The sequence below is a fragment of the Meriones unguiculatus genome, chromosome 3 (assembly GCF_030254825.1).
Source record: "Meriones unguiculatus strain TT.TT164.6M chromosome 3, Bangor_MerUng_6.1, whole genome shotgun sequence".
Lineage (NCBI taxonomy): Eukaryota > Metazoa > Chordata > Mammalia > Rodentia > Muridae > Meriones > Meriones unguiculatus.
In genome coordinates this window covers 47,909,498-47,932,649 of record NC_083351.1, presented here as the reverse complement: position 1 = coordinate 47,932,649, position 23,152 = coordinate 47,909,498, and the positions used below count along the sequence as shown (strand labels likewise).

The 23,152-nt window shown below is 46.2% G+C and overlaps 1 protein-coding gene across 7 annotated transcripts in view; it reads right to left on the bottom strand.

Annotated features, from left to right (window-relative positions):
• The window catches only part of Palm2akap2 (PALM2 and AKAP2 fusion), a 427,758-nt gene that overhangs the window by 27,126 nt on the left and 377,480 nt on the right, over nucleotides 1–23,152 (bottom strand). For 6 of the 7 annotated variants that reach the window (XM_060379949.1, XM_021628068.2, XM_021628073.2 and 3 more), the window contains one exon: nucleotides 4,211–6,662. In XM_060379949.1, the coding sequence (XP_060235932.1) occupies nucleotides 4,211–6,662 (2,452 nt within the window). Of the gene's footprint in view, nucleotides 1–4,210; nucleotides 6,663–18,347; nucleotides 18,483–23,152 lie in introns of those variants that run through there. The other variant, XM_060379951.1, reaches the window with a different exon arrangement.

Below are 23,152 nucleotides of genomic sequence, written 5' to 3'. Positions count from 1 at the left end.
TGGATATCCTGGAACCCAGGCTGGCCTCGAACTGGACCTGCCTGCCTTTGCCTCCTGGGTATTGAGATTAAAGTTAGTATCATGCCTGGAAGCTACTCTCTTTTTAAAGTGACTAACACCAATGCTGTGTGGATAAGACACGGGTAAGGAAATCAGTATTCACACAGAAGGAGGTTCTAAGGAACCTGGGACCTGGGTAGCTGTAGGTCAATGGCAAACACTGGAACTCTGGCTTCTTGTAGAGCAAACCTAATCCTACTGGACTACTTTCCCTGACAAGCAGGTCAGCTGGGGGGAGTAGACTAAGTAGCAGCATGTCCTTACACTGAACAGTTGTTCATGTGGCAGAAATCAAGTTGAGGCCAATGTGGTCAGGGATTCTATTAAGAGACTGCGACTGAGTGGAGACTCCAAAATACCCCCTCCTACAGTCTGGTGTTCAGGAACCTCATGCGTATATTGAAATGCAGTTACCAATGTGTGCTATTAGGAGGGAGCTTTGGGGAAGAGATTAGACCGGGATGTCTGAGTCAACACAAATGAGGTTAATGTCCTTATCAAAGAGGCTGCAAGGATCGAGCTGTCATCTCCCTTCTCACCACTTGCAGCCATCAAGAGAGGATTCCATCTATAGTAGAGGCTATGGGTCCTTGCTAGAGCCGTAATCTTGGATATCCCAATCTCTAAAATACATTTCTATAATGAAATAATCCAACTGGGGAGTGAGTGTTGTAGGCAGACTTGGCTGTAACTGGTAGTTGTGAGGGAATCATGGCTTCCATGTAAGCAGAAAGAGCCACAATGCTTACAGAATGTTCCTCCATCAGTGAGATTACCAACTTCTGGGTACCACCATCACTTGCTTGTGCAGTAGCTCCCAAGCTGGGACTGCACATCATACAAAGACATTTCCCCAGGGCGGATGCTCAACTGTCATCTCCATGTAAAGCCAGCTCCAGCCCAAAACAATTTCAAGTGAACTTGACAACTAAGACTTGTCAGGAAAAGCCAAGTTCTTGTGGCTAACCACTGGTAACAAGTTTCCCTGACAGTTCTCTTGCCTTTAGCATTCAGCTGGCTCTGGCCTGTGGCCTGAAGGAATTAAGAACCCATCAAGGAAGTCTCTATGCTCTTCCTCATCCACCTCCCTTCCTTTTCCTTCCTGAATAATTCAGTCCAAGCGTCATTAGGTGGGGCTCAAAACCATGATGCCTGCTGAGGCCTGGGAGGAGCCACAGTGGCCTATGGAGTATGGTGGGGTCAGAGCAAGGTGGACACGGGACAGCAGCAACATGTACAGGATGGTGGGGCCAAGAGAAGTAAACAGAATAGGGGAGGGGGCAGTGATTACCTAGAGATTAATAATGGTACATAATTTAATGAAGGAAACAGGAGTTTGTTTACACAGTGAAGCTAAAGAGGTCAAACAAATAACATATTGAGAATATCAAGAAGTGAGTTGTAAATATGGAAAGGAAAGAAGTGTTTTGTAGAACACAGGCCTCTGAGCAAATCATCTGCCATCTGCATCAGACAAACTGTAGCTGCTTGCAGAAGATCATCACCAGTGGGCATATTGACGGCTCCCTCAGAGGAAGAGGGTGTAGGGAGCGTCACTGAATAGCTACTGGAGATTCCCACTACTCCCTCTTGCCTCTCCCAGCTATTTGTATGCAGTTCTGCACATAGCTTCCAGGTGTCTAGAATACATAAGCCAGGGAAGGTTAACCAAAGAAGGAAGCTCCATTTATGCAGCTATGGGGAAGCCATCATCCAAGCTAGGTACACTTTCCATTGTGGCAGCTTCGGGGTCAATATGTTCCTGTAAGCAGCCCTTCATCAGTGCTCTATAAATAGTTTAAATAAACGCATCAGTTCTCTAGGGTGACCTTTGGAGGAACTATACTTTGATTTGACCTTGAGGGCTTGCTTATAAAGAAGAGGTAGAAATTGTCTCTCCAGGAAAGAAATTCTTGTGACCAATGTGAATAACTCTATTAAATCAGAATTTGAAAAAAATCCCTGGGTGGATAAAAATTACTTACTTGACAATCTGAGTTTGGATCCCAAGAGCCTGAGTGAAAAGCTACATGCAGTCATAGTGCACATTTGTATTCCCAGGAGCCCTACAGTGAGAGACTGGAGGCAGAGATGGGAAAATCACAGGGGAGTCTGCAGACTGGCTAGCCTGGGGTACACAGCACAGGTGCAGAGGCAAGAGCCTGCTCAACAAGGTGGAAGGTGAGACCTGACTCCTAAAAGATACCCACTGTCCTCCAAATGCACACCATGACATATGCACACATACACTTACACACAGAGACACAAATACACTAACTTTTGAAAAAGATCTCTGCATGAATCCATGGTTTCATAGATAGATAGATAGACAGACAGACAGATAGATAGAAAGGAAGCGCTCAGAGAACAACTGCCTCTCAAAAAGATACAGTGTGAGCTGGAGAGGATTTCTATAGCTATGACCAAACAAACAGGCTAAAAATAATAAGATAAATGATAAAAGAAAAAGTACATCAATATGGTCTCATGGAATCCCATTACATTCAATAAAGAAATCCTAGTCTGATAAGGAGTGGGATAAAGAATCCATAGCCAGCTATGTGTAAATAAAATATGTATTCATTACAAACGGAAAATGCAGTTTCTCTGTAAGAAGAGAAACCTCCTTAATCAAGCGATCAAAAGTAATACTGAATTGTCAAAACTAAGATCCGTCCACCCCGGAACAAGCCGAGACCATGCACTGCTTGATTAGACATTATGAGGATACGGCATCAGTTTGGCAGTACTCCCCTTACCAAAAGTGAACTATGATCATGTGGAAACATCCAAAGGACCCAATGTGAGGGTGTATTACAAAGCTCGGGCGGTCGGGCAGGATGGTGTCAAGTGATTCTCAAACAGTCAGGAAGACAAGCATACCCTACTTCAGAGCTAGCCTTTAGGTTTGAGATTCCTTCAGATTTTAAAATAATGAAGAATGATCTGTGCCATTGTAGATTTGATGGACGTCAAGTGTCAACATGAAGAATTGAGGTCTGAATGAACCAAGTTAAACAGCAATGATTACATTTCAAGATAACCCTTCTTAAATCATCTTTGATGAAGGATCAGGTGCCCTACAAGTCTACTGTAAAACACATGACCCCACCCTTGGGCTTCAGGATGATATAAAAAAAAATGTTTTTCAGTGCTTTCTTCTAATGCCCACAACATGAACCATAACAATGCATGAACTAGCTCTGACCACACCCAGAGGAACACAACATGAGCAGTGTCCCAATTGCTATCTAGGCACACAGAAAGAAAAGCTTCTGGTCACCTTGCTAGCCATAATGGCACCCACAGCATTGCCTTAACTGATACCAGCTATCTGTAGCAACAATTCAAAAAAAGGGGCTACCCAGACAATGGAAGGAGATTAAATATGGCTTTTTTTTTTCGTTTGTAATAACTTCATTTTTCTAAGTGGACAAGAATGGATGGAAAAGGTCCTAATTACAAAGTATATGCATATAAAGGCTGAGGTCGAGGACACAGTCTGAGATAATGTCTGAGGAAGGCACTGTTAGGCAATCTCATGATGTGAACATCATGGAGCATTCTGAGAAACCAAAACGGTTTTAATATCACTGGGAAGTATCTTATGGGATCGCTACCACAGATGTGGTCCATCATTGCATGGCTGTAACTGGTTTGTGATCACATAAAGGAAGTCAAACCCAGCCATAAAGAAGATGAACAGAATATCTGCAGCCTGCAACCCTGAGTTAAGACCATCAGCGCTGGGAAGAAAGCCAACATCCCAAAAGGAGCTAGGAAAACACATCCTCTAAACTAGATGGGTTTAATTTAACTGTAGCTTTTAAAGGTCCAGTTACTGACTTGAAGAGACAAGATTACATGTAGCCCCGCTTGGCCAAGGTATACGCCACACTTGGCCAAGAAGCAGCCCTCTAAGAGGGTAGGCAGGAAAGAACCTTAATAAATCAAGACAAAGCAGACTGAGAGGCAAGGAGCCATTACATCAACTGAGAAATAGCAACCACCACCCAGGCTTGGTGCCCTTCCAGGGGACACCCTAACACCTTTACTACTGAAATCCTCGTGCACAGGCATAGGGGAGGCTCCACCCAGAACCGTGAAAGCAGGAGTTGTATCCTGGATGCAGGATACAACTGTCACTCACCTGGAGCAGTTTTGTAGCAGGTAGTTCTAGAAGGCAGCGATGGGGCGTTCTTGACCCTGGGGCTGGGGGTGCTCTGCGCCACTTGCCTCTGCCGCTTCAGCTCCTCTTCCCTTTCCTGGGCTGCCCGGATCTCTTCTTCAATCATGGACAAAGTCCGCTGCTTCCTTGACCTCAGTTTGAAAGGCCCAACCATGACATCAGACTCTTGAGTAGCCAGGAGGGAGGCTGTGCTTCTCAGCTCGGCTGCCTCTGAGTATTTGCTGAAATAGCCTCCTTCAGGCCTGGTCTCCTCCATATTGACAGGTCCACTGGGCTGCTGCACAGCTGCCAGTGGCTGGGAGGACCCCTTTTCCCTGAGTGCCCTGTCCTCCACAGGGAGGATCTTTGGTAATACATCCCTTTTCTCTTGAACAGGAGAGGACACCTGAGGTGGTGCGAACATGCTCTGGGGCTTCTCGGAGGTGGGAGCCTGGCTTTCGGCTTCCGCCATTGTTGCTTCAGGTCCCTGCTGTTCCGATCCCTCCTTGCTGGTTTGCTGCTCAGCCTTATCCACCTGCTCAACCTTATCCACCTGCTCGGCTATGGCTTGTTGAATGGCATTCTGCACCAGGAGCCCAGCCTGATATTCCAAGGGGTCATCAACTGATGGGGAATCTCCCAGTGTGGAGGAAGGAGAATAGAAACCGTGATCGCTGAATGACTTAGAGACCCCTTCTCGGCCCTCTGAGGGGTTGTCCGTTTGGGGAGTCTGAGGCAGAGAGAAATCAGCCAGTGAGTTTTCCTGAAGGGCATTGGGTGTCTCATTGGAAGCCCCGCTGTCACTTATGTTGTCCATACTGAAATCGTTGGACAGAGTCTCCAGGACAGTGGTGTCCTGAGACCTCACTGACAACTCATCCAAACCCGAGTCCAGCTCCTCTTGGGTCAAAGATACATTGACCGATCTTGAAAACTGGTCCAAAATCCCGTGATCTTCATCCTTGACTACAGTAAGGACGGCCCGGGCACTCGTGAACTCTCCGTCCTCTGTCCACAGTTTCGATAAGGGCCCACGTTTGGAAGGCTCACTGTACAGCCCTTCCTTTCCCTGAGTGGAAGTGCTAGCTGCACCTGCTCCTGCAGACTGGCTCTCAGATACACAGGGCGCTTTTTGCCCCTTGGCTGCCTGTATGCCACTGTCTTCTGGAGTGCCCCCGATAGTAGCTGGTCGCAAGATGGTCGGTGGCTTGTCTGAATTGATGGACCCAAGAGGTCTGTAGAAAGGCTTGATGGAGAAGAGCCTTGGTGTGCTCTGGCCCTTGGCCAGTGTTTGTCTGGGATTCTCCATCAGCTGGAACTGCTTGCGCGCAGCAGAGAAGTCAATCTGCTCAGTGACGACATCCTCCTTTGCGTGCTCAGTGCCGTCTAGGTGTTCATGAGAAGCTGGGGCTGTGTGGAGCTGGGGCGGGGACTGCTGCTGCAGCTGCTGCTGCTGTTGTAGCTGTTGCTGCTGCTGCTGCAACTGTAGCTGCTCCTGCTGTGCCCTTCTCTCTTTGCGCTCCTTATACTTTCTGTGTGACTCCAGATGTTCCTCGTCCAGCTGTTCTTCAATAGTTTTTTCCTGGGGAGGATTCCACCACTTGGCGGCAATGCCAGGATTCTTCTTCACAGCCTGGCTACGAATGAGCTCCCTCCTCTCCTTCTCCAGCTCCAGCATCTCTTCGGAGGGCCTCACTTTCCGGACACAGAACTGCTCCTTCTCACGCTCGTCCTCCTCAAAGAGCTTAGAGGGCTTCTTGTCCTCATGGAATGCACGCAGCTCAAACTTGGCCTCCTTCTTCAGTGTGGTGAGTGTCAACTCCCCATCTCGGGAGGAGCAATGGGAGCTGGTAGAGGAACTGGGGCTGGCAGGTGCCTGCAAGCTGTCCCCCAGCATGTCTTGGGGCTGGACAGCGGTGTGGCCATTGGCTCTTTCTCCTTCAGCCATGGTGTCAGAGGGGCTTCTACTGAGCTCAATGTGAGGAGGCACCTGCCTGCCAGATGCTTTCTCGGTGGGTTCTGCCTGGGTGGCTGTGTGGGCCGGTGAGCCTAAGCTGCTGCTCACCAGTATGGCTGCACCAGGCTCTGGGGAAGAGATTCCGTTGTAAGTTCCATCCACAGAAGATTCACAGCAGTTGGCCTCCAGCACCTCATCTAGATATTGGATCTCTCTGGCAACATCATTATCTAAGGACTCACGGTGATCATTAAAGAGGCCATTGTGTGAGGGTGAATAGAAAGGGGAGGAGTGGTCCTTGGAATGGGGGGTTGAGGTGATTCCAGGTACACTTTTACATTCTGCCACAGACACCCCAATTTCCATGTTTTTGTGATCTGGGGAGGGAGGGCTGGTGGCAGGCTCCAGGCGACTGTCACCACAGTTGTCTTGCTTGCTTCTCAGCTGGTTATCATCCTCAGAAAGCTGGGGAGGCTTCTAGAAAAAAGAGAGAACACAAGTAAGGATTGAATGCACATTTTTGGATACAGATATGCCAAGCAAGAAATTCACTCGTTAATAACAAAAAGGAAACAGGAAAGAACAGTGGGATGTACTTTTGAATAGAGATCTCCTTTAAATATCCATTCTGGTGGTGACAAGGGCCCAACTGTCCTGTTGGGAGAGTTGGCTTTAACTATCAACTTGACATAGCCTAGAACACCTGAGAGAACTACAATAAAGGCTTTCGGGCATATCTATGGGGGTTATCTTGTTGGTTAACTGATGTAAGAGGCCATCCCACTGTGAATAGTACTATTCTTAAGCAGATGAGCTTGAACTATTTAAGAGAGTTAGTTGAGTATACACCAAGCTTTGAACCAGCCATTAGACAGCATCCTCCATGGTTCCTGATGTACTTCTTAGCAGTGAAGTATGTATATATATATATATATATTATATATATATATATATATTCCATTTTGTTTTCTTGGTGTTTAATATACAGGCTTCGTTTGAAAATTTTATCTTCTAAAGTAGAAGAGGGGCCATAGGATCATTTAGTGGGTAAAAGCACCTGAGGACCTGAGTTATGCGTGACATCCATGTAGTGGGAGGACAGAACCAACTCAACTGTCCTCTGACCTCCACTTATACACTGGGATATGCATGTGCTCACATGCATACACGCACACGTTCATACAAACACACACACACACACAATACAAATGTAAAATGAATGAAAACTACAATAGAAGACATTACACAGTTAATGTACAGCTACCACAGACTGTCACAAGCTTCTGACAAGACCATTACTAGGCACCCCCAAGTATAAAAAGAAGGTCTTTCTGCAGAACTATTTTTCTTCTTAAAGACATATGATTCGTGGCCAGATGTAATGTAGCTACTCTGGAGACAAGCAATGTTAGGGACTCTTTCCATAGAATATAGTGGTAAGCAGTAGATCCCTTTACTGGTTTCTCACACACTACAGCTCCCTGCTGCGGTGGCTGTATTGGACCATAATTACAAATACCAAAAACCAAGGCCACTAAACTGCATGAATCTGTTCTCCAGGACTGTGTAACACAACCCTCTTTAGCTACCTGGTGCTTTGAAGGGCTAGTGGCCAATGGCACAGCCCCTCCAGTTCTAAAACGTTTTTTACATGGCATCACAATCTGTGGTTAATGAGAAAATGGGATTTTTTTTTTCTTTTTGGTTTTGGTGTTTTAAGACTGTATTTCTCTGTGTATCCCAGGCTGTCCTGGAACTTGCTCTGTAGAGTAGGCTGGCGTTGAACTAAGAAATCCATCTGCCTCTGCTTCCCGAGTGCTACGATTAAAAGTATGCACCACCATCTCCTGGAAAGAAAATGGGATTGTAACATTTTCCCTCTCAGTTGCCTAGTCTGTAGTCTTGTTATCTGTCTAGTCATCAGTTACTTCAAGTTTTTTGCTATCTATCAAAATTAAATTTTAAAAGTATATGTGTATATAATTATATATACATACACTTCAGCCAGTCAGAGTGGCATATTCCTTTAACCACAGCACTTGGAGGATAGAGGCGGGCTGATCTGAGTTTAAGACCAGTGAATTCAGGCTGGAGAGATGACTCAGCAGTTAAGAGCATTGTCTGTTCTTCCAGAGGTCCTGAGTTCAATTCCCAGCAACCACATGGTGGCTCACAACCATCTATACTGGGACCTCATGCCCTCATCTGGCATACAGGCATGCAGAGAGAGTACTCATATACATCTTTAAAAAAAAGAAAAAAAAAAGACCAGTGAATTCTAGGATAGGTTGCAAATAAATAAAAACATCAAACACCAAAATAAACCAGGCTTAATCACATCACTGGATTCTGGTTTATCTCAGAGAGTTTCAGAAGTGAATTTTGAACTTGGTCAGCTTTGCTCTCCTGTCTCAAGTTTACAGTGTATCTGGTATGACAGGACAGGATTCAATACTATTGATATATATTTGCATGAGTTTATGTGCACTATGAATGTACATGAAATGAGTAAAGATGGTGCTAGATCCCAAGAAACTGGAGATATAGGCTGTTGTGAACCTCCTGATTATATATACGTGTGTGTGTGTGTGTGCTGGGAATCTAACCCAGGTCCTCTACAAGAGCAATTAAAGCACCATTAACCACAGTCATCTCTCCAGCCCCAGCTTTAAAATGTGGACCATGTTGGCCTTGAACTCAGAGATTCACCTGCCTCTGCTTTAAAGTGCTGGAATTAAAAGCCTACGCCACCACTTTGATCCTCACGAACTAGCGGCTCTTTCATCTTTAGAATGAAGTAGAGAAGTTTTTCCTGTATTTTATCGCTGGTGGGAGCTTTGGGTAAGCTATACAAAGGCTTCCACCAAGCTGCACCCTTGGCCCTTTACGGACATTTTAAAGACATTAAAGCAAAACTGTGTTTCATAAGGCGAATGTCAGTACCTCCTACTCATGTCATTAAGAATTACAGAAACATACTGAGGATGGGCCCTTGTCCAGTACACAATGGGACCCCCCAAGTTCAATCTCCACACTGGGAGGTGGGAATTTAAAAAAAAAAAAAATTGCAGAAAATTTCAGTGCAGAAACGCATTGGCAGATATTCAATTCAAATAAACCTGGGCCAAAAAGCTGCTCACTCTGAGGGAAGTGATTACCAAAAGAAGCAGACCGAGAAGGGAAGGTGATAGAAGGTGAGAGTCCTTCTATCCCTAGTTTTAGCTTCACCTAGCCAGTGATTAGGAAAAGCAGAGTATCCCTTCTCTCTAACTTTAGAAAGAAAAAGTAGAAAGTAATAGGAAACTCGTGGGAACACAAGTTGAAAAAAAAATCACTGCTCTACTGAAAAACCTCAGAACAACTGAAAAGGAAGACGCTGTAGTATAAAAAAAGGGAAATAAAAAGGCATTTACTCTCTGATACTCTCATTATTTTGCAAAGTCTAAGGAAATGAGCAGCAACCTTAAGCTCAGGGTGACAAGCTCTGTTCTTAGGAAGAACTGGATTTTCCATGCTGCCCAGGAGCACAGATTCATTTGAGTTTGCTAAGAGTCATGCCAAATGGGGCCCCTGACTTTACTGGCATCCTGTTACTCTCTAAAATAGGAGCACCTGGCCTACCTATCTTCCTCAGCACTTTCAAAGAACTGTTTTTTTTGCCTCCTGCATTGGCCATGTCCTAGCCTCCCAAGCACTTCACAGCTCATGTGAGCCAAGCTGATGATACAGTGACAGCTCTTCTAGGAACTCAAAAAATGGTTCACAAAAGAATACTTCATGAACTCAAAGCAACTGGATATGAAATGTTGAAAAATCTGAAAACAGCATTTGACAGTATGTTTTTGCTGTGTCAAAAAAAAATACAGCTTTTGAGTTAAAACTGTCAAGTATTATATCTTCTGTTAAAATGAAATTTTAGAAAAAAAAAAAGATGGTCAGGGGTTTGAAATGACACAGTTAGTACAGTGCTTGCATGAGGACGTGAGTTTGAGCCCCAGAAGCCCTGTGAAAAGCCCACTGTGGTAGCACATGCTTGCAGTCCCTGTGGAGGGATGCAGGGTCAGTAAAAGCCCTGGGGCTTGCTAGCCAGCCCCACCTGATCTGAGAACCCTAAATCCCAGTAAACAACTCAAACGACAAAGGGCACAGGATTTGACCTCTGGCCTTCACGTACATTCTCACCCATACCCACACAAACATATACCCAAATGTTAACTGGGCAGGCACAGTGGCTCACTCCTATAACCTAAGAATTTGAGAGAGACCGAGTCAGGAGGCGTTGGCACAGAGGTGGAACCACCAGCCTGCCTTTCAGGAGCCCAGCAACCCCTGAGGTCATCACCTGCCTAGGCCAGTTGTATGCAGGATAAAAGGACACACCAGGATCCACCAGCCCATCTCTTGCACACTCCCTTTCTTCTCTTGCACTCTCTCACTCCACCCTCATGGCTCACTCAGTTCTAATTCCCCTCTCTTTCCTCCCCTTCAAATAAAGCTCCTTATACCAGATCTGTTGCTTGGAATATTTTAATTATAACATAATAGGAGGATTGACATGAATTTGAGGACAGTGTGTGCTACAGAGTAAGACCTTGCCTCAAAACAGCAGAAGCTACTGAAGTATACTGTTAAATGGGCAGGCAAGATAAAGGAGCAGTGGCCAGGCCAAGCCTGGTAACCTGAGTTCAATACCTGGGACATGATTGCAGGAATGTGCACCCCAACCCACTCATAAAATGATAAAAACAAACAAACAAACAAAAAAAACTGTTGCTTAAAAATCTGAATTCGGAAGCCAGGTGTGATGGTGTGTGCCTTTATTTCCAGCACTCGAGAGGCAGAGTACTAGGACATCCTGGTCTACAGAGTGTCAGGGAAGCCAGGTCTACATACAGAGATTCTGTCTAGAAAAAACAACAGCAAAATCTAATCTAAGTTTGGACTGTCAGTATAGCTTGACAGAAATCACTTTCCAATACTTTTTTTTTTTAAAGCTGCACACTGGAAGGTATAAACAGGAAAGAGTTCCCCTTCCTGTGAGTTACAGACAGCCCAACCTTGTTCTTTGCACAAACTCAAGAGATTTCTTCCTGATGCTCACTTCTGTCTCCTTCAGGGAACAGCTGCTTCACAGGCCTATCAGGGAAAAGTGTTCAAAGAGACAATGCTGCATTAACCACTCACAGCCTAGCACCAGGCTATTTTAACAAAAAATGCAAATTCCTGGCTCTGGCTCTCAGCTGGAAGAATTCACCTGTCTGGCCCAGGCCTGATGCAATCAAAGCCACCATCAGCTGCAGCAGGTAAAGGGGAAAACGCTTAAGAATCCGGATGGCAGAAGTCTGGGCTTGACATCATTGACTGACTTGTTTAAATCAGCCAATGCTTACTGCTCTCTCTGAAGATAAGGGAAGAACCAGAATTTTCTCCAGGCTGCAGATAAAGTGAACTGAAATCCAGATTCAGATAGAATGCATGTTCATGATACTGGCTGGAAAATCTGTTCATAAGTGATCTCCTCTAACGGAATGAAGACATGTGAAAAACCAACAACTGGTGTTTTCTAAGGTCAAAGGAAACGCAGGGTGCTGAGGGCTTGTGGGTGATTTTTTTTTTTTTTTTTTTTTGGTCAACGCCAGACAACCCTCCAGGTAGTCTAAATATGATGGCACATAATACCTGCCCTCCTACTGGCTTCCCAGAATAGCCAGCAGCTGCTGAAGATGTCTGCAATTTACTCTGGAATTCTTGGCAAAGGCAATGTAATATAGTGCAGCTGTGTGCTTCTGAAACGCATTTAAATTGCATTCCAGAGGCACACAGACATCCTAACTGAGGACAGAAACTTTTTGTTTTGTTTTGAGACAGGGTTTCTCTGTGTAGCCTTGGCTGTCCTGGAATCACTTTGTAGGCCAGGCTGGCCTTGAACTCAGAGATCTGCCTGCCTCTGCTTCCCTGAGTGCTGGGATTGCAGGCGAGTATCAGGCATTTTATGGAAGCCAATTTTGAGTTGAAGCAGGGACAATAATATCTCTCAAATATGTGAGAATTAAACCTAGAAAAGGGCATTTAAAATGCATCATAAAAATTGCAAAATAGTTAATGTAAATGTAAAACAAAAGTTTATTTTTAAGCAATTTTACACCAAAGTACAAATGACCAGTATTAACTTTTTTCTTTGAAGAGACTTTTCTTTCTTCTTTCTTTTCTTTTCCTTCTCTTCCTTCCTTTCTTTCTTTCTTTCTTCCTTCCTTCCTTCCTTTCTCTCTCTGTCTCTCTCTCTGTCTCTCTCTCTCTCTCTCTCTCTCTCTCTCTTTTTTCTAGACAAGGTGTCTCTATGTAGCCATGATTGTCCTGGACTCACTTTGTAGAGCCTGTTGGCCTCAAACTCAAAGAGATCCGCCTGCCTCTGTCTCCCTGGGTGCTGGGATAACAGGCGTGTGCCACCGTGCCCACTGAGACTGACTTTCTTGAGAAGAGTCTAGCATTGGATTATAATTTTCAAAACAAAAGCGGTAACATGAAGAGGTTAAAAGAACGGATATCCAGAAATGTCAAATCAAAAGTACTTCTATGCTCCTGAACCCTTTCCCACCTCAGATGCTCATATTTTTATTTTAGTTCAAAGCTAAACACAATTGGGAAATGTTATTTGTTGCTAAAGCCAGCAGAAAAAAATGCCCTTAAAACTCAAATCCTACACGCTGGAGAGATGGCTCAGCAGTTAGTTAGGGGTAGAGGACCGCAGTTCCTACCGAGGTCATTCTCAGTATCCAGGTAAGGCAGCTCACCATGCTCTGTCACTCTAGCGCCAGAGGACCTAACGCCTTCCTTCTCCTTTGCCTCCATGGGCACTTACACACACATGCACATGCCCACACACAAATACACTTATACCTAAGAGTACATAATTAATGAAAAACAAAATTAATACCCAGCATTTGAGAGGCAGAGGCAGGTGGATCTCCGTGAGTTTGAGGCTAGCCTGGTCTACACGGGGATTTCTAGGACAGCCAGGACTTCATAGAGAGACCCTGTCTCAAAGCAGAAACAACAATGTTGTTGTTACTGTTATCATTTTAAAGAAAAGCCAAATCTTAAAGATGTACTAGATGCACTAGGGTTATAGTTCAGTGGCAGAATATGGGAGAGGGAAAAATCCCCCAGTTCCATCCCCAGCACACAGAAAACATCCGTAAAAGAATACTTGCATTAAATGGGGCCTGTCTGCCCTCAGTGCTTAAGTAGCCATGGAAATGTTGGCACAAACAAGGCAGAGAAGGAAGCCTATGCTGTGGCTATACTGAATGCCACATCCCACTGAATTAGCAGTTGTCTTAGGTCGGAGCAAGCTTCAGTATACACCCCTGTGTGTTCTCAGCTCACACACAAAAGACCAAGGCCTCTCTATTTTAGGTTGGAAAGGCAGATTTTACTGTTTTATGACTTTGGATTAAGAGGTTTAAAGGAGACTTTTCCCTAAGGTCACATCTGGCTAGTAAATGTCACAGCTCTATTTAATTTTATCCCAGTGTATCAGAAGGTCTTCTCCCAACATGACAGGAGGCTTCCAGATTGACATGGGAAAGGTCATGAAGAATGGATGGGTTGAAAGAGAATTTGTTTGGCTTTGCATTTAATCCTTACTAGGTAAAATTAAGATTCAGACTTTGGACTAAAAACCACTGACATCAGCCACGCGTGGTGGTGCACGCCTGTGATCCCAGCACTCAGGGAGGCAGAGGCAGGTGGATCTTTGTTAGTTCAAGGCCAGCTATGAATCTATAGAGTTCCAGGCCAGCCTGGTCTACAGAGTGACTTCCAGGACAAACCTGTCTCCGATTTCCTCTTTTCTCCAGACTGGAGCTAAGGCAGACTCCTTGGAGACTTAGTTTCTGCTTCTTCCCTGGAGCAATGTGTGCTGGGCCCTCCAGAGGAAGGTAGAACACCGCAATCGAGGCATTTGCCCTTTGGGCTAGCCCTAAACTATAGTTTCTGCCTCTGCAGACGACTTCCCTCGGGTAAGATGACCACAACTCCTACCCATTCCAGAGCCAATGGCACACGCAAGACCCTAGAAGTCTGTCTCGTTTACACAGAAAACACAGCCCTGGGGCTCAACCCAGCACTGGACAGTGGCATGCTCTTTCCACCTGGGCCTGCAGCTGAGCACACCTTTACCAAAAACTAGCGCTTCACTACAAGGATGGGAAACGCTGAAACTTCCAGTATAAAGACAAAAGGACAAATGGGCATCCACATTCCTCTCTCTCTGTCCTGCTTCTGAGGAGGAAGAGCAGGAGGAAGATTTGTTTTATTTTATGTGTATGAATGGTTGCCTTCATTATATATGTCTACCACGCATATGAAGTGCCTGAAAGGTTCAGAAAAGAGCCCTGGGTCCCCCAGAACTGTATTCGGGGATAGTTGTGAGCACACAGGTGCTGGGAACTAAAGCCAGGCCCTCTGCAAGAGCAGCAGGTGCTCTTAACCGGCTTTCCAGCCCTTTACTCTGTTTAATACGCCCAGAAAGGCTCAGGCAGCCGTATACTCACAATGCTGCATTGTACAAGAAGTCAACTCTGCCGTCATGTCTCCGCATCATGATGGACTACGGCTCTTCAAAGCAGGAGCCACAATAAACCTCTCCAGAGAAGGAGTTGGAAAGATGGCTCGTGGTAAGAGTGTGCACTGCCATTTCAGAGAACTTGAGTTCTGCTCCCTGTACCTACGTCAAGAGGCTCATAACTACCTGTAAACCCAGCTCCAGAGAAAATGAGACCTTCTGCTGGACTCCTGGAACGCCTGCACTCACACACACACATTCTTCCCTACGTGCACATGACTAAAAATTAAATATTAAAAAAGGGGGCCCGGAGAGACAGCTTAGCAGTTAAGAACATTTGTTGCTCTTGCAGAGGACCTACTTGGCTTTCCAGCTCCCATATGGTGGCTCACAACCATCTGAAACTCCAGCTTCAGGGAATCCAACAGCATCTTCTGGCCGCAAGGGCTAACACACACACACCCGTACACACACACACAGAATAACTTACATACATGCAAAACACTAATACATAAAAGATGAAAAGAATGAGTCATCTTTTCTAAGTAGTTTAAATTCCAACACTTCAAGTGCCTGCTGCGTTCACAGTGACTGCCTTTTCCCCACTGCCCACAGGTACGACCCCTCCTAATAAGTGCCTGGCCCACCATCACCTCCCAAGCTCATAGCCTAAATGCACAGGTTGACCCAAATTGCTCAAACCAGGTGCCTGTGGCACGGCCAGGTTTCTCAGTTCTCAACAACCCAGATTACTTCCTTTTACAGCCACTATAGTTAAATTAGAAATGCTTTTCCCCAGGTAATAGGTGACCTGATCCTTTAATCCAGTTATTTTTAAGTTCCATCAAAAATATGCACTCATTGCTGGCCTAGGAACAGAGGCATGGTTACAGAATAAAACTTCCTCATAGCTGGGAAATCAAAGGACATCTCTGTCCCCCTTCTTTACCCTCCCTGGCTTGCATAAGTCACATGTTTTGTAAGCAGGGCACAGTTGCTACATAGCAAAGAACTGGCTCTTCAGGCTACCTCTAGGATGCTTGTTTCTGGATTCTCAACTTTCTGAACTCAGATGCCTCCATCAAGAGTGTTAAGCCAGAGAGATAACAATCTGGCTGCTATTGGTAGGGGATCCTTGGGAGCCTGCCTACACAGAAGAAAGCAGTGGAGTCTGAGGAGGACACAGCTGAAGAGGATAAGTACCGTCCTATAAAACGGTTGTAATTCCAGAAGCCCGGGGTGAGATTCCCCTTGTGGTGACATATCTTTGCTTGAGGCTAAGGAGTATTCCCAGAACTCTGAAGGGATGGCCCACGACGGGGGGAAAGGATCTGGCAGCCTCAGGGAGATAGAGCCCCCATCCACATAAAGAGAACAAAAGGCCCAAGGTGATCACTGTGGTGAGAGCCTCAGTGACCATGGGAAGCCTTGGACCTTCTTCCTCAGTCCAAATGATGCCAGCTGCAAAGAGTTCATGCAAAAAACAGCCCATGCAAGGTTCTGAGAAGGTGGCTTTCAGCTCCTGTGGCCCTGTGGCCTGCAGATAGTAGAATACAGCTTAGGCTAGAGCTGAGCAGCCTGTCCACCCTCCCTGGAAGGCACAGATCAGGAATACTGGCTTCCTTTGCTAATCCTACTTCAGGGAAGTACAGCAGAGGGGTCACATTCCAGGCCTGAATGGCTTTTCCTCTTCCACCTCCCAGCAGAGATGCTTCCGGCCTGTGGACTTAGGGCCCTATGTTGACTGTGGGAAACAAGGTGACAAATGACTGGCGACTGATGGAGGTCAGCTCTCCCAGCTCCCAGCTGAAGGCAGGCAGCCAGACTACAGACCCCAGACCTTCCTGAGGCAGCTGCAGGCTAAATTTAGACCAGGAAAGCTCAGGTCATTGCTATGACCTCTGAAAGGGGCTGAAACTAACAATGCCTGGGTGTCTGTCCCTCCCGAAGACAACTTGCCAGGAAACCATCACAGCTTATTGTGACCTGGGGTGGGGTGTAGTTCTGATAATGAAACACCAACCCTTTGGTGGCTAGGCATCCCAACCACTCTGAATAGGCCCTGCCTTTCTTCTCCCCCATGAGAGCTTCCACGAGCTTGGCCAGAGCAATGATCACCAGACAGCCCTTCTCCCTGGCTCATGCCTCAGGCGGGGCTCAAAAACTGGATAAAAAACAACCCTAGAGCCTACGAGCAGGGGGACAAAGTCACCTGTGTCTTGGCTCCCATTCACGAGAAGAACTTTTAAGGTGAGGGAGTTTCTGGACCACAAGCCCGCCCTGTTAAGAAGGACCCTCCCACTTCCAGGCAGGCTGGAAAACCAGGCTTGCTTTGTCCGGCTGCACATCTGACATCTGGAAAATGTTAAGGTGCTGTGTGATTAACACATTTACAGCTGGGGCTTTCTGTGAAAGAAACTGGAGTCCGTGTGTGTGATGGGGTGAGGAGTGGGCAGGGAGGAAAGGAAGGAAGTTGTTTCGTTTCCTGAGGCCATTGATTTAAAAAGCTGCTATTTCTTTTTCTCTCCTCTCTTCTTTTTGAGACAGGGTCTCGCTTCATAGCTCAGTCTAGCCCTCAAACCTGCTTTCTGGTCTCTGGCCTCGGCCGCTACATGATAGGATGACTGGCATGCACACGCTGCTGAGCTAAGGGTCCTTTCTTTCTGTCCCGTGGAAACTTCCTAGAGAAACAACTGAGACCTGAGACCGGCTGCTAGCTCCACGTTCCCATGGATGAGAGAGGTAAAGTTCTCTCAAGACATCAGTAAGGCTACTTTGAAGGAAGTCCCAGTATCCTAGAATACAGCGAAATCAAGGCCACATAAGAAACTCTTGGCCCTTGCAGCCTGAGGTTTCTAAGTAACAAATTCAGCAGGCACAAACAGACCTAGTTTAGTTCTTTCTAACTTGCTTTTAGGTAATTCCGAAACTTGGGTTCCTGCCTAGCCTATTGGTCCATGATGACAGGAATAAAAGCTGAGCGCTAAGGTGGACCCAGGACGTTGATAGTGGGTTCTCCGCTTCTCTGAAAAGAAAACTGTGCCAGGAGAGGGAAGTCTAGCTTTCTGTGCATCCAGAGATAAGCCTGTGTGGAGCAGAGAGTGAGGACGCCTCCTGGCATGACACAGAACCTCCAGGAACAAAGCTCCAAGTCCCCCGTTGAATGCGGTGAGCCCCACACCATGGAAACAGGCCGCTGTGGAATTCAGCATTGAGCTCTTTGAACAGATAGGAAAAAGAGACAACTAGGGAACTAGTTATCAGAGACACTGGATCCCGAGGCAGCTTACTGGTATGGAAAGGGGCACACAATTCTCAGTCTTTAAAGTATTTTCTGTCATACACACAGCTTTGACTTGTGTGTGCAGCGTTTCCTTTGCCTCTTAGCACTAAGGCTGGGAGCTTGACAAGATAACCAGTAAGAAAAAATAAAGAGACGCAGTGAGTGCTCAGCTGCCCACCATGCAAGAGGAGAGGCCTCTACTACAGGGCAATACAGCTCAGACCCTCACTTCCTCCTCCGAAAAGAGAACTTTCTCCATTCCAGATCAGAACCAGAAAGCAAAGGACCATGAGATAAGTCAGTAGCGTCTTACCCTGCCCAGAGAAAAAGCCCAGGGCGCGAGCCTCAGAGTCCTCAGTCAGAATCGCCTCTTTCTCCAGACAGATTCCAGTGCTCACACTGGCTCAGCCGGGACAAATTCCTTTGGAGCCTCCAGACTGGAGACTGTGATGTCACCACCGGCCCTCCCTCTGTTCCCTAAAAGGCCATTCACACCAAGGAGGACTTCAGTCCCCTTCAGAGAAGCCTGGCCCCTCCCTAATCGGCCCAGGATGGGAGGGCGGTGGCTTTCCTGCCAGAGGCAATGCTACTGGCCTTGTTTGCGCTCCCAGGCTGAGCCAGAGAAGCACAGGAGCCTGGTGGTGCTGATGAGATCTGTGACTGGTGCTTCTTTAAAGCTTAGAGATGGGCTGGCATTATTGAGTCTGTAAAGATCTGAAGGATTCTGGAAAAAGCTATAGCCTTTTTAATTCTCTTATACAGGATCTAACTGTGGAGTCCTGGCTAGTCTGGAACTCACTATGTAGATGAAGGCGGCCTCAAATCATTTACTGCCACTCCTCCCTCAGGTTGAACCAGGCTAAACACTACAGGCTCTTCAGGACTGATTGTACAGCAACATTCAAAGAAAAACGGGCAACAGAAACTCATATTTAACGTTAACTGAGCCCAGACGGTACATGCAATGAATGTGTCTTGTTCAGGGTTTCTATTGCCGCAATAAAACGCCGTGACCAACCCCAACAACAAAACAACAACTTGGGGAGGAAAAGGTTTATTACAACTTAAAATGTGCAGGTCACGTCCCATGACTGAGAAAAGTCAGAGCAGGAACGTGACGTGGGAAGCTGAGCATGGAGGAACGCTGCTTACTGGCTTTCTCCCCACTGGCTTGCTCACTTCGCTTTCTTATACACCCAAAACCACCTACCTAAGGATGGCACTGCCCTCTCACACCAGCCAAGCAAGAAAATGCTCCATAGACTTACCTATGGGCATTTTCTCAATTAAAATTCCCTCTACCCAGATACATCTAGGTTGCGTCAAGTTGACAAAAAGCCAACCATTATACCAATCAGAATGTGATAGTCAACTTCTTACATTCCATGTTATCTCACAAGCAGTTTCTATGTTATTTATAGGTTTCCATGCAATTACTCATTAATTCATTTGGGTTTTTTTTTGTGGTGCTAAGACTAGAATCCAGGGTCCTGCACATGCTAGGCAAGTGTTCTACAGTGAGTGAACCCTCAACCCTTTTATTGTTGTTGCTGTTGTTTTAAAATGTAAGATGGGGCCTTCAAAGTTACCCTGGCTGGCTCTGAGCTCACTCTGTAGCCTAAGCAGGACTTGAATTTCTAATTTTCCTGCCTCAGCCTCCCAAGTAGCTGGTATTAGTACAACACATTTTAAGTAGCTCATAGAATGCTGGGTGAGGTGGCTTCACCACTGAATGAATGAGTGAATGAATGAATGATTAAATAAACAGAGAGATGAATGAATGAATAAATAAACGAATAAATGGAAGCCATGGCTGCTCCTAAAGGGTTGAGGGTTTTATCATAGGTTTAAGGGAGAATATAGGCAGAGGAGGCGGAGACATCTAGAAGTGTCCAGACTGGACATGGCCATGAGATGGCAGATTATGAGAGGGGAGGCAGCGTGGGAAGGGCAAGAAGCCAGGAAATGAAGAGAGGAACCAGAAACCAAGAGACGAGGAGGCTAAGAGAGTGCCGTAGTTTAGCCAAAATGGTTGAGCTATGTAGGGACCAGACTGGATGGAGAGTTCAGAGTAGGGGCTGGGGTGTGCCAAGCAGGAGGACCCTGTAACAGGAAGGGACTAAAGGATGCTGGAAACACCTGGAGGCCAAGTTTAGCTTTAATATGTTAACAGGCACCTTGATTAGCCATTTATCCTGGGTTTGAGACCTCAAAGTCACTCCATCGCTGACCAAGAGAAGAGCAGTATTTGCTGTGGGTAGAGGTGTCTGACTGGAATGCAGCTGGATTTCTGGCTTGTTCTGCCAGAATCAGACTCTACAGCTCTACATGTATCCTGGAGCAGCGTCCACTCTGAGGACACCCATTGGCTCTAAACCCTGCCTCCAGGTCCTACCCTCATTCCCCAGAACTTCAGGATGACATGGAACAACTTCAGGGCCTCCTGAGACTCTGGCTGCCTGCAGAGTCAGAATCCCGGGTCAATTCAGCACTGTGACGAACTGTCCTCAGTGAGCAAGACAAAGAACACCAGGTTTACAGTAAACTGGGTGGGAAAATGACATCAAGGCTTTACTCTGAGAGGCCAGCTGGTCTGGGGTCAGTCTGAGAGCAATTTGTTCTGGTGGCAGAGTAAACAGCCCATAGACTGCCAGCAGGTTTCCCCACCGCCTGTGAGTTGGGCAGCAACATAGACAGCTCACTAAACACATACTTGCTCATGCACTCACTCACGGACTTAAGCTGTGTCCTCCCCACAGATTCCTATGCCCCCTAACACTGAGAAACCTGGCTTGCAACTTGAGCCATTGCAAACACATTATTAGCAATGGTAACAATAGCAACAGGAGTCTTCACAGAGTTTAAGAGAGGTCACAAGGGTGGGCCTCCATCCAGGGAGAACAGGGTAAATTCAGACAGGAGTGGGGTGTAGGGACACAGAGAAATAGCCACTCAGCCAGGAAGATGGGTCTGAAAAAGAGGCTTCCCTGAACTCTCAGAAAGAACCAACCAGGACACCCTGGCTGCACTTCTCACCTCCACAACTATGAAAATATAAATATTTGCTGCTTAGCTACTCTGGGAGGCAGAGGCAAGTGGATCTCTGTGAGTTTGAGGCCAGCCAGATCTATAAAGTGAGTCTAGGACTTCCAGGGCTACACAGAGAAACCTTGTCTCAAAAACAAAAACAAAAAAGATATTCAATACCATAATCGTCACCATCCAGCAAGCATGTCTTTGCATAACTACATGTGCCTGGTGGGTGCTGTATTCCTTTAGACACCAGATTAGATAGAGATTCTTATTCTCTATTGAAAGAAAAACTCAGCTCGTGGTAGTCACCACTCTCCAAAGACATACACCTAGTCAATAACAGAGTTTTGGCTAAAGTCTACAGCCCAACCCATTTGACAGAGCTCTGCCTAACACTCAGGGAGGGAGGCAGATGCAGGAAGTATTCAGAGATACCAAAGAAGAGGCAAGAGGAACACCTTTAAAGCCTCTGTAATACCAGCAACAAGCTACCATGGAACCAGAGGCCTGTGGTGGTCCCTCACTCTGGAACTCGTGGTCTGTAAAATGAGGGAAGCAAGGTAAACCCACAAAACTCACTCCACAATTCTGCAATATCAGCATGAACAGGGGGCAAAGGCAAGATGATTTGGTATAAACAGAGAGGATGAGAGCGCAAGAAGGGAGGGAGTGTCAGCAGAGCCAGCTGCTACGGCCTCTAAAATGGGTTGGGGTACTTTTATCAAAAGAGAAGTTGAGTCCCTGGAAGAAAGATGAGCTCCAGCTTAGATGCACCCCTTTATCACTCTGATAGAAGGACTTTATTCTTCCCCCTGTAAACATCCAGGGACCTTACAGTGTAAATTCTTATTTTCATTTGGGTATGTATACGCATATGTGGTTCCTGATAACAATGGCTTTCTTTGGAGTGGAGACCCAAGTAAGCCTCTCTTCGCCATTCTTTCACTACACCTTCTGAATTTTCACATCTACATATATGTATTACTTCCTGAAAGAAGGATTCAGTACATAAAAATACAGACAGATCCAGATGTTGTGGCACGCATCTGTAATGTGGACACTTGGGAGGTAAAGAGGAGAGGGTCAGAAGGAGCTTGCAGTGAGTTTGAATTCATGAGTCTCCTGCCTCCTCCTCCCAAGTACTGGTAATACAGGTACCTGCTACGCACCTGGCTTTGTTCACCTGAGTGTGTGTGTGTGTGTGTGTGTGTGTGAGAGAGAGAGAGAGAGAGAGAGAGAGAGAGAGAGAGAGCATGTGTAAGATTCTGTGGAGTGTATCTGGTATATGTGTAAGGTCAGGGGGGATTGCCAAAGCAGACAGAGAGGCCAGAAGGGCTTATGTGTTCTGCTCCATCCCATTCCACCATACTCTCATGAAACAGGGTCTCTAACTTACTGGCCAGCAAGCCCGGTGATTCTCTAGCTTCTGACACACACACCCCAGCACTGGGGTTACAGGTCTGAGTAACCACACTAGCTTTTTCGTGGGTGCTTTGAATCTGAACTCAGGTCTTCACGCTTGCACAACAGCTTTCTTATTCGCTGAGCCATATCCTCATCCTCTTGTTCTCTATTTTATGCCTCACTGCTAGCAATGAGGCCTTGAGTCAGGATGAACTAATGTTATCCCATCTTGGCCTTCTGTCCAGTAAATTCTTGAGTATGTCCCATCATAGGAGCAGGCGCTCCCCTCTCCACAGCTGCTTGACCATGTAATCTTCCCTCTTCATGGAAGATAAGCAACCAGGGCCGTCCATAGACATTTCCTTTTCATGAGCTGCCCTTTCCCAGAAAAAAATTGTGCAACACTCTGTGAGGAACTGAATTCTTCCCTGGAAGTCAAATGTCACAGAATTTAATTTTATCAACTATGTCACAGACAGACTACGTCTTAGGAAACCCCCACTGACAAGTTTCCCAAGATCTGAACAGCCAAATAAAGATTTGGAGGCAGAATCTATTATTCTACATAACAGCCTTTGGCTGGCACAGTGGCACACATGTATGATCCCGGCACCAAGGCCAGCCCAGCCTGCATAGTGAGGCTCTGTCTCAAAACAAAATGGTGTTTCCCTCCTCACTCTC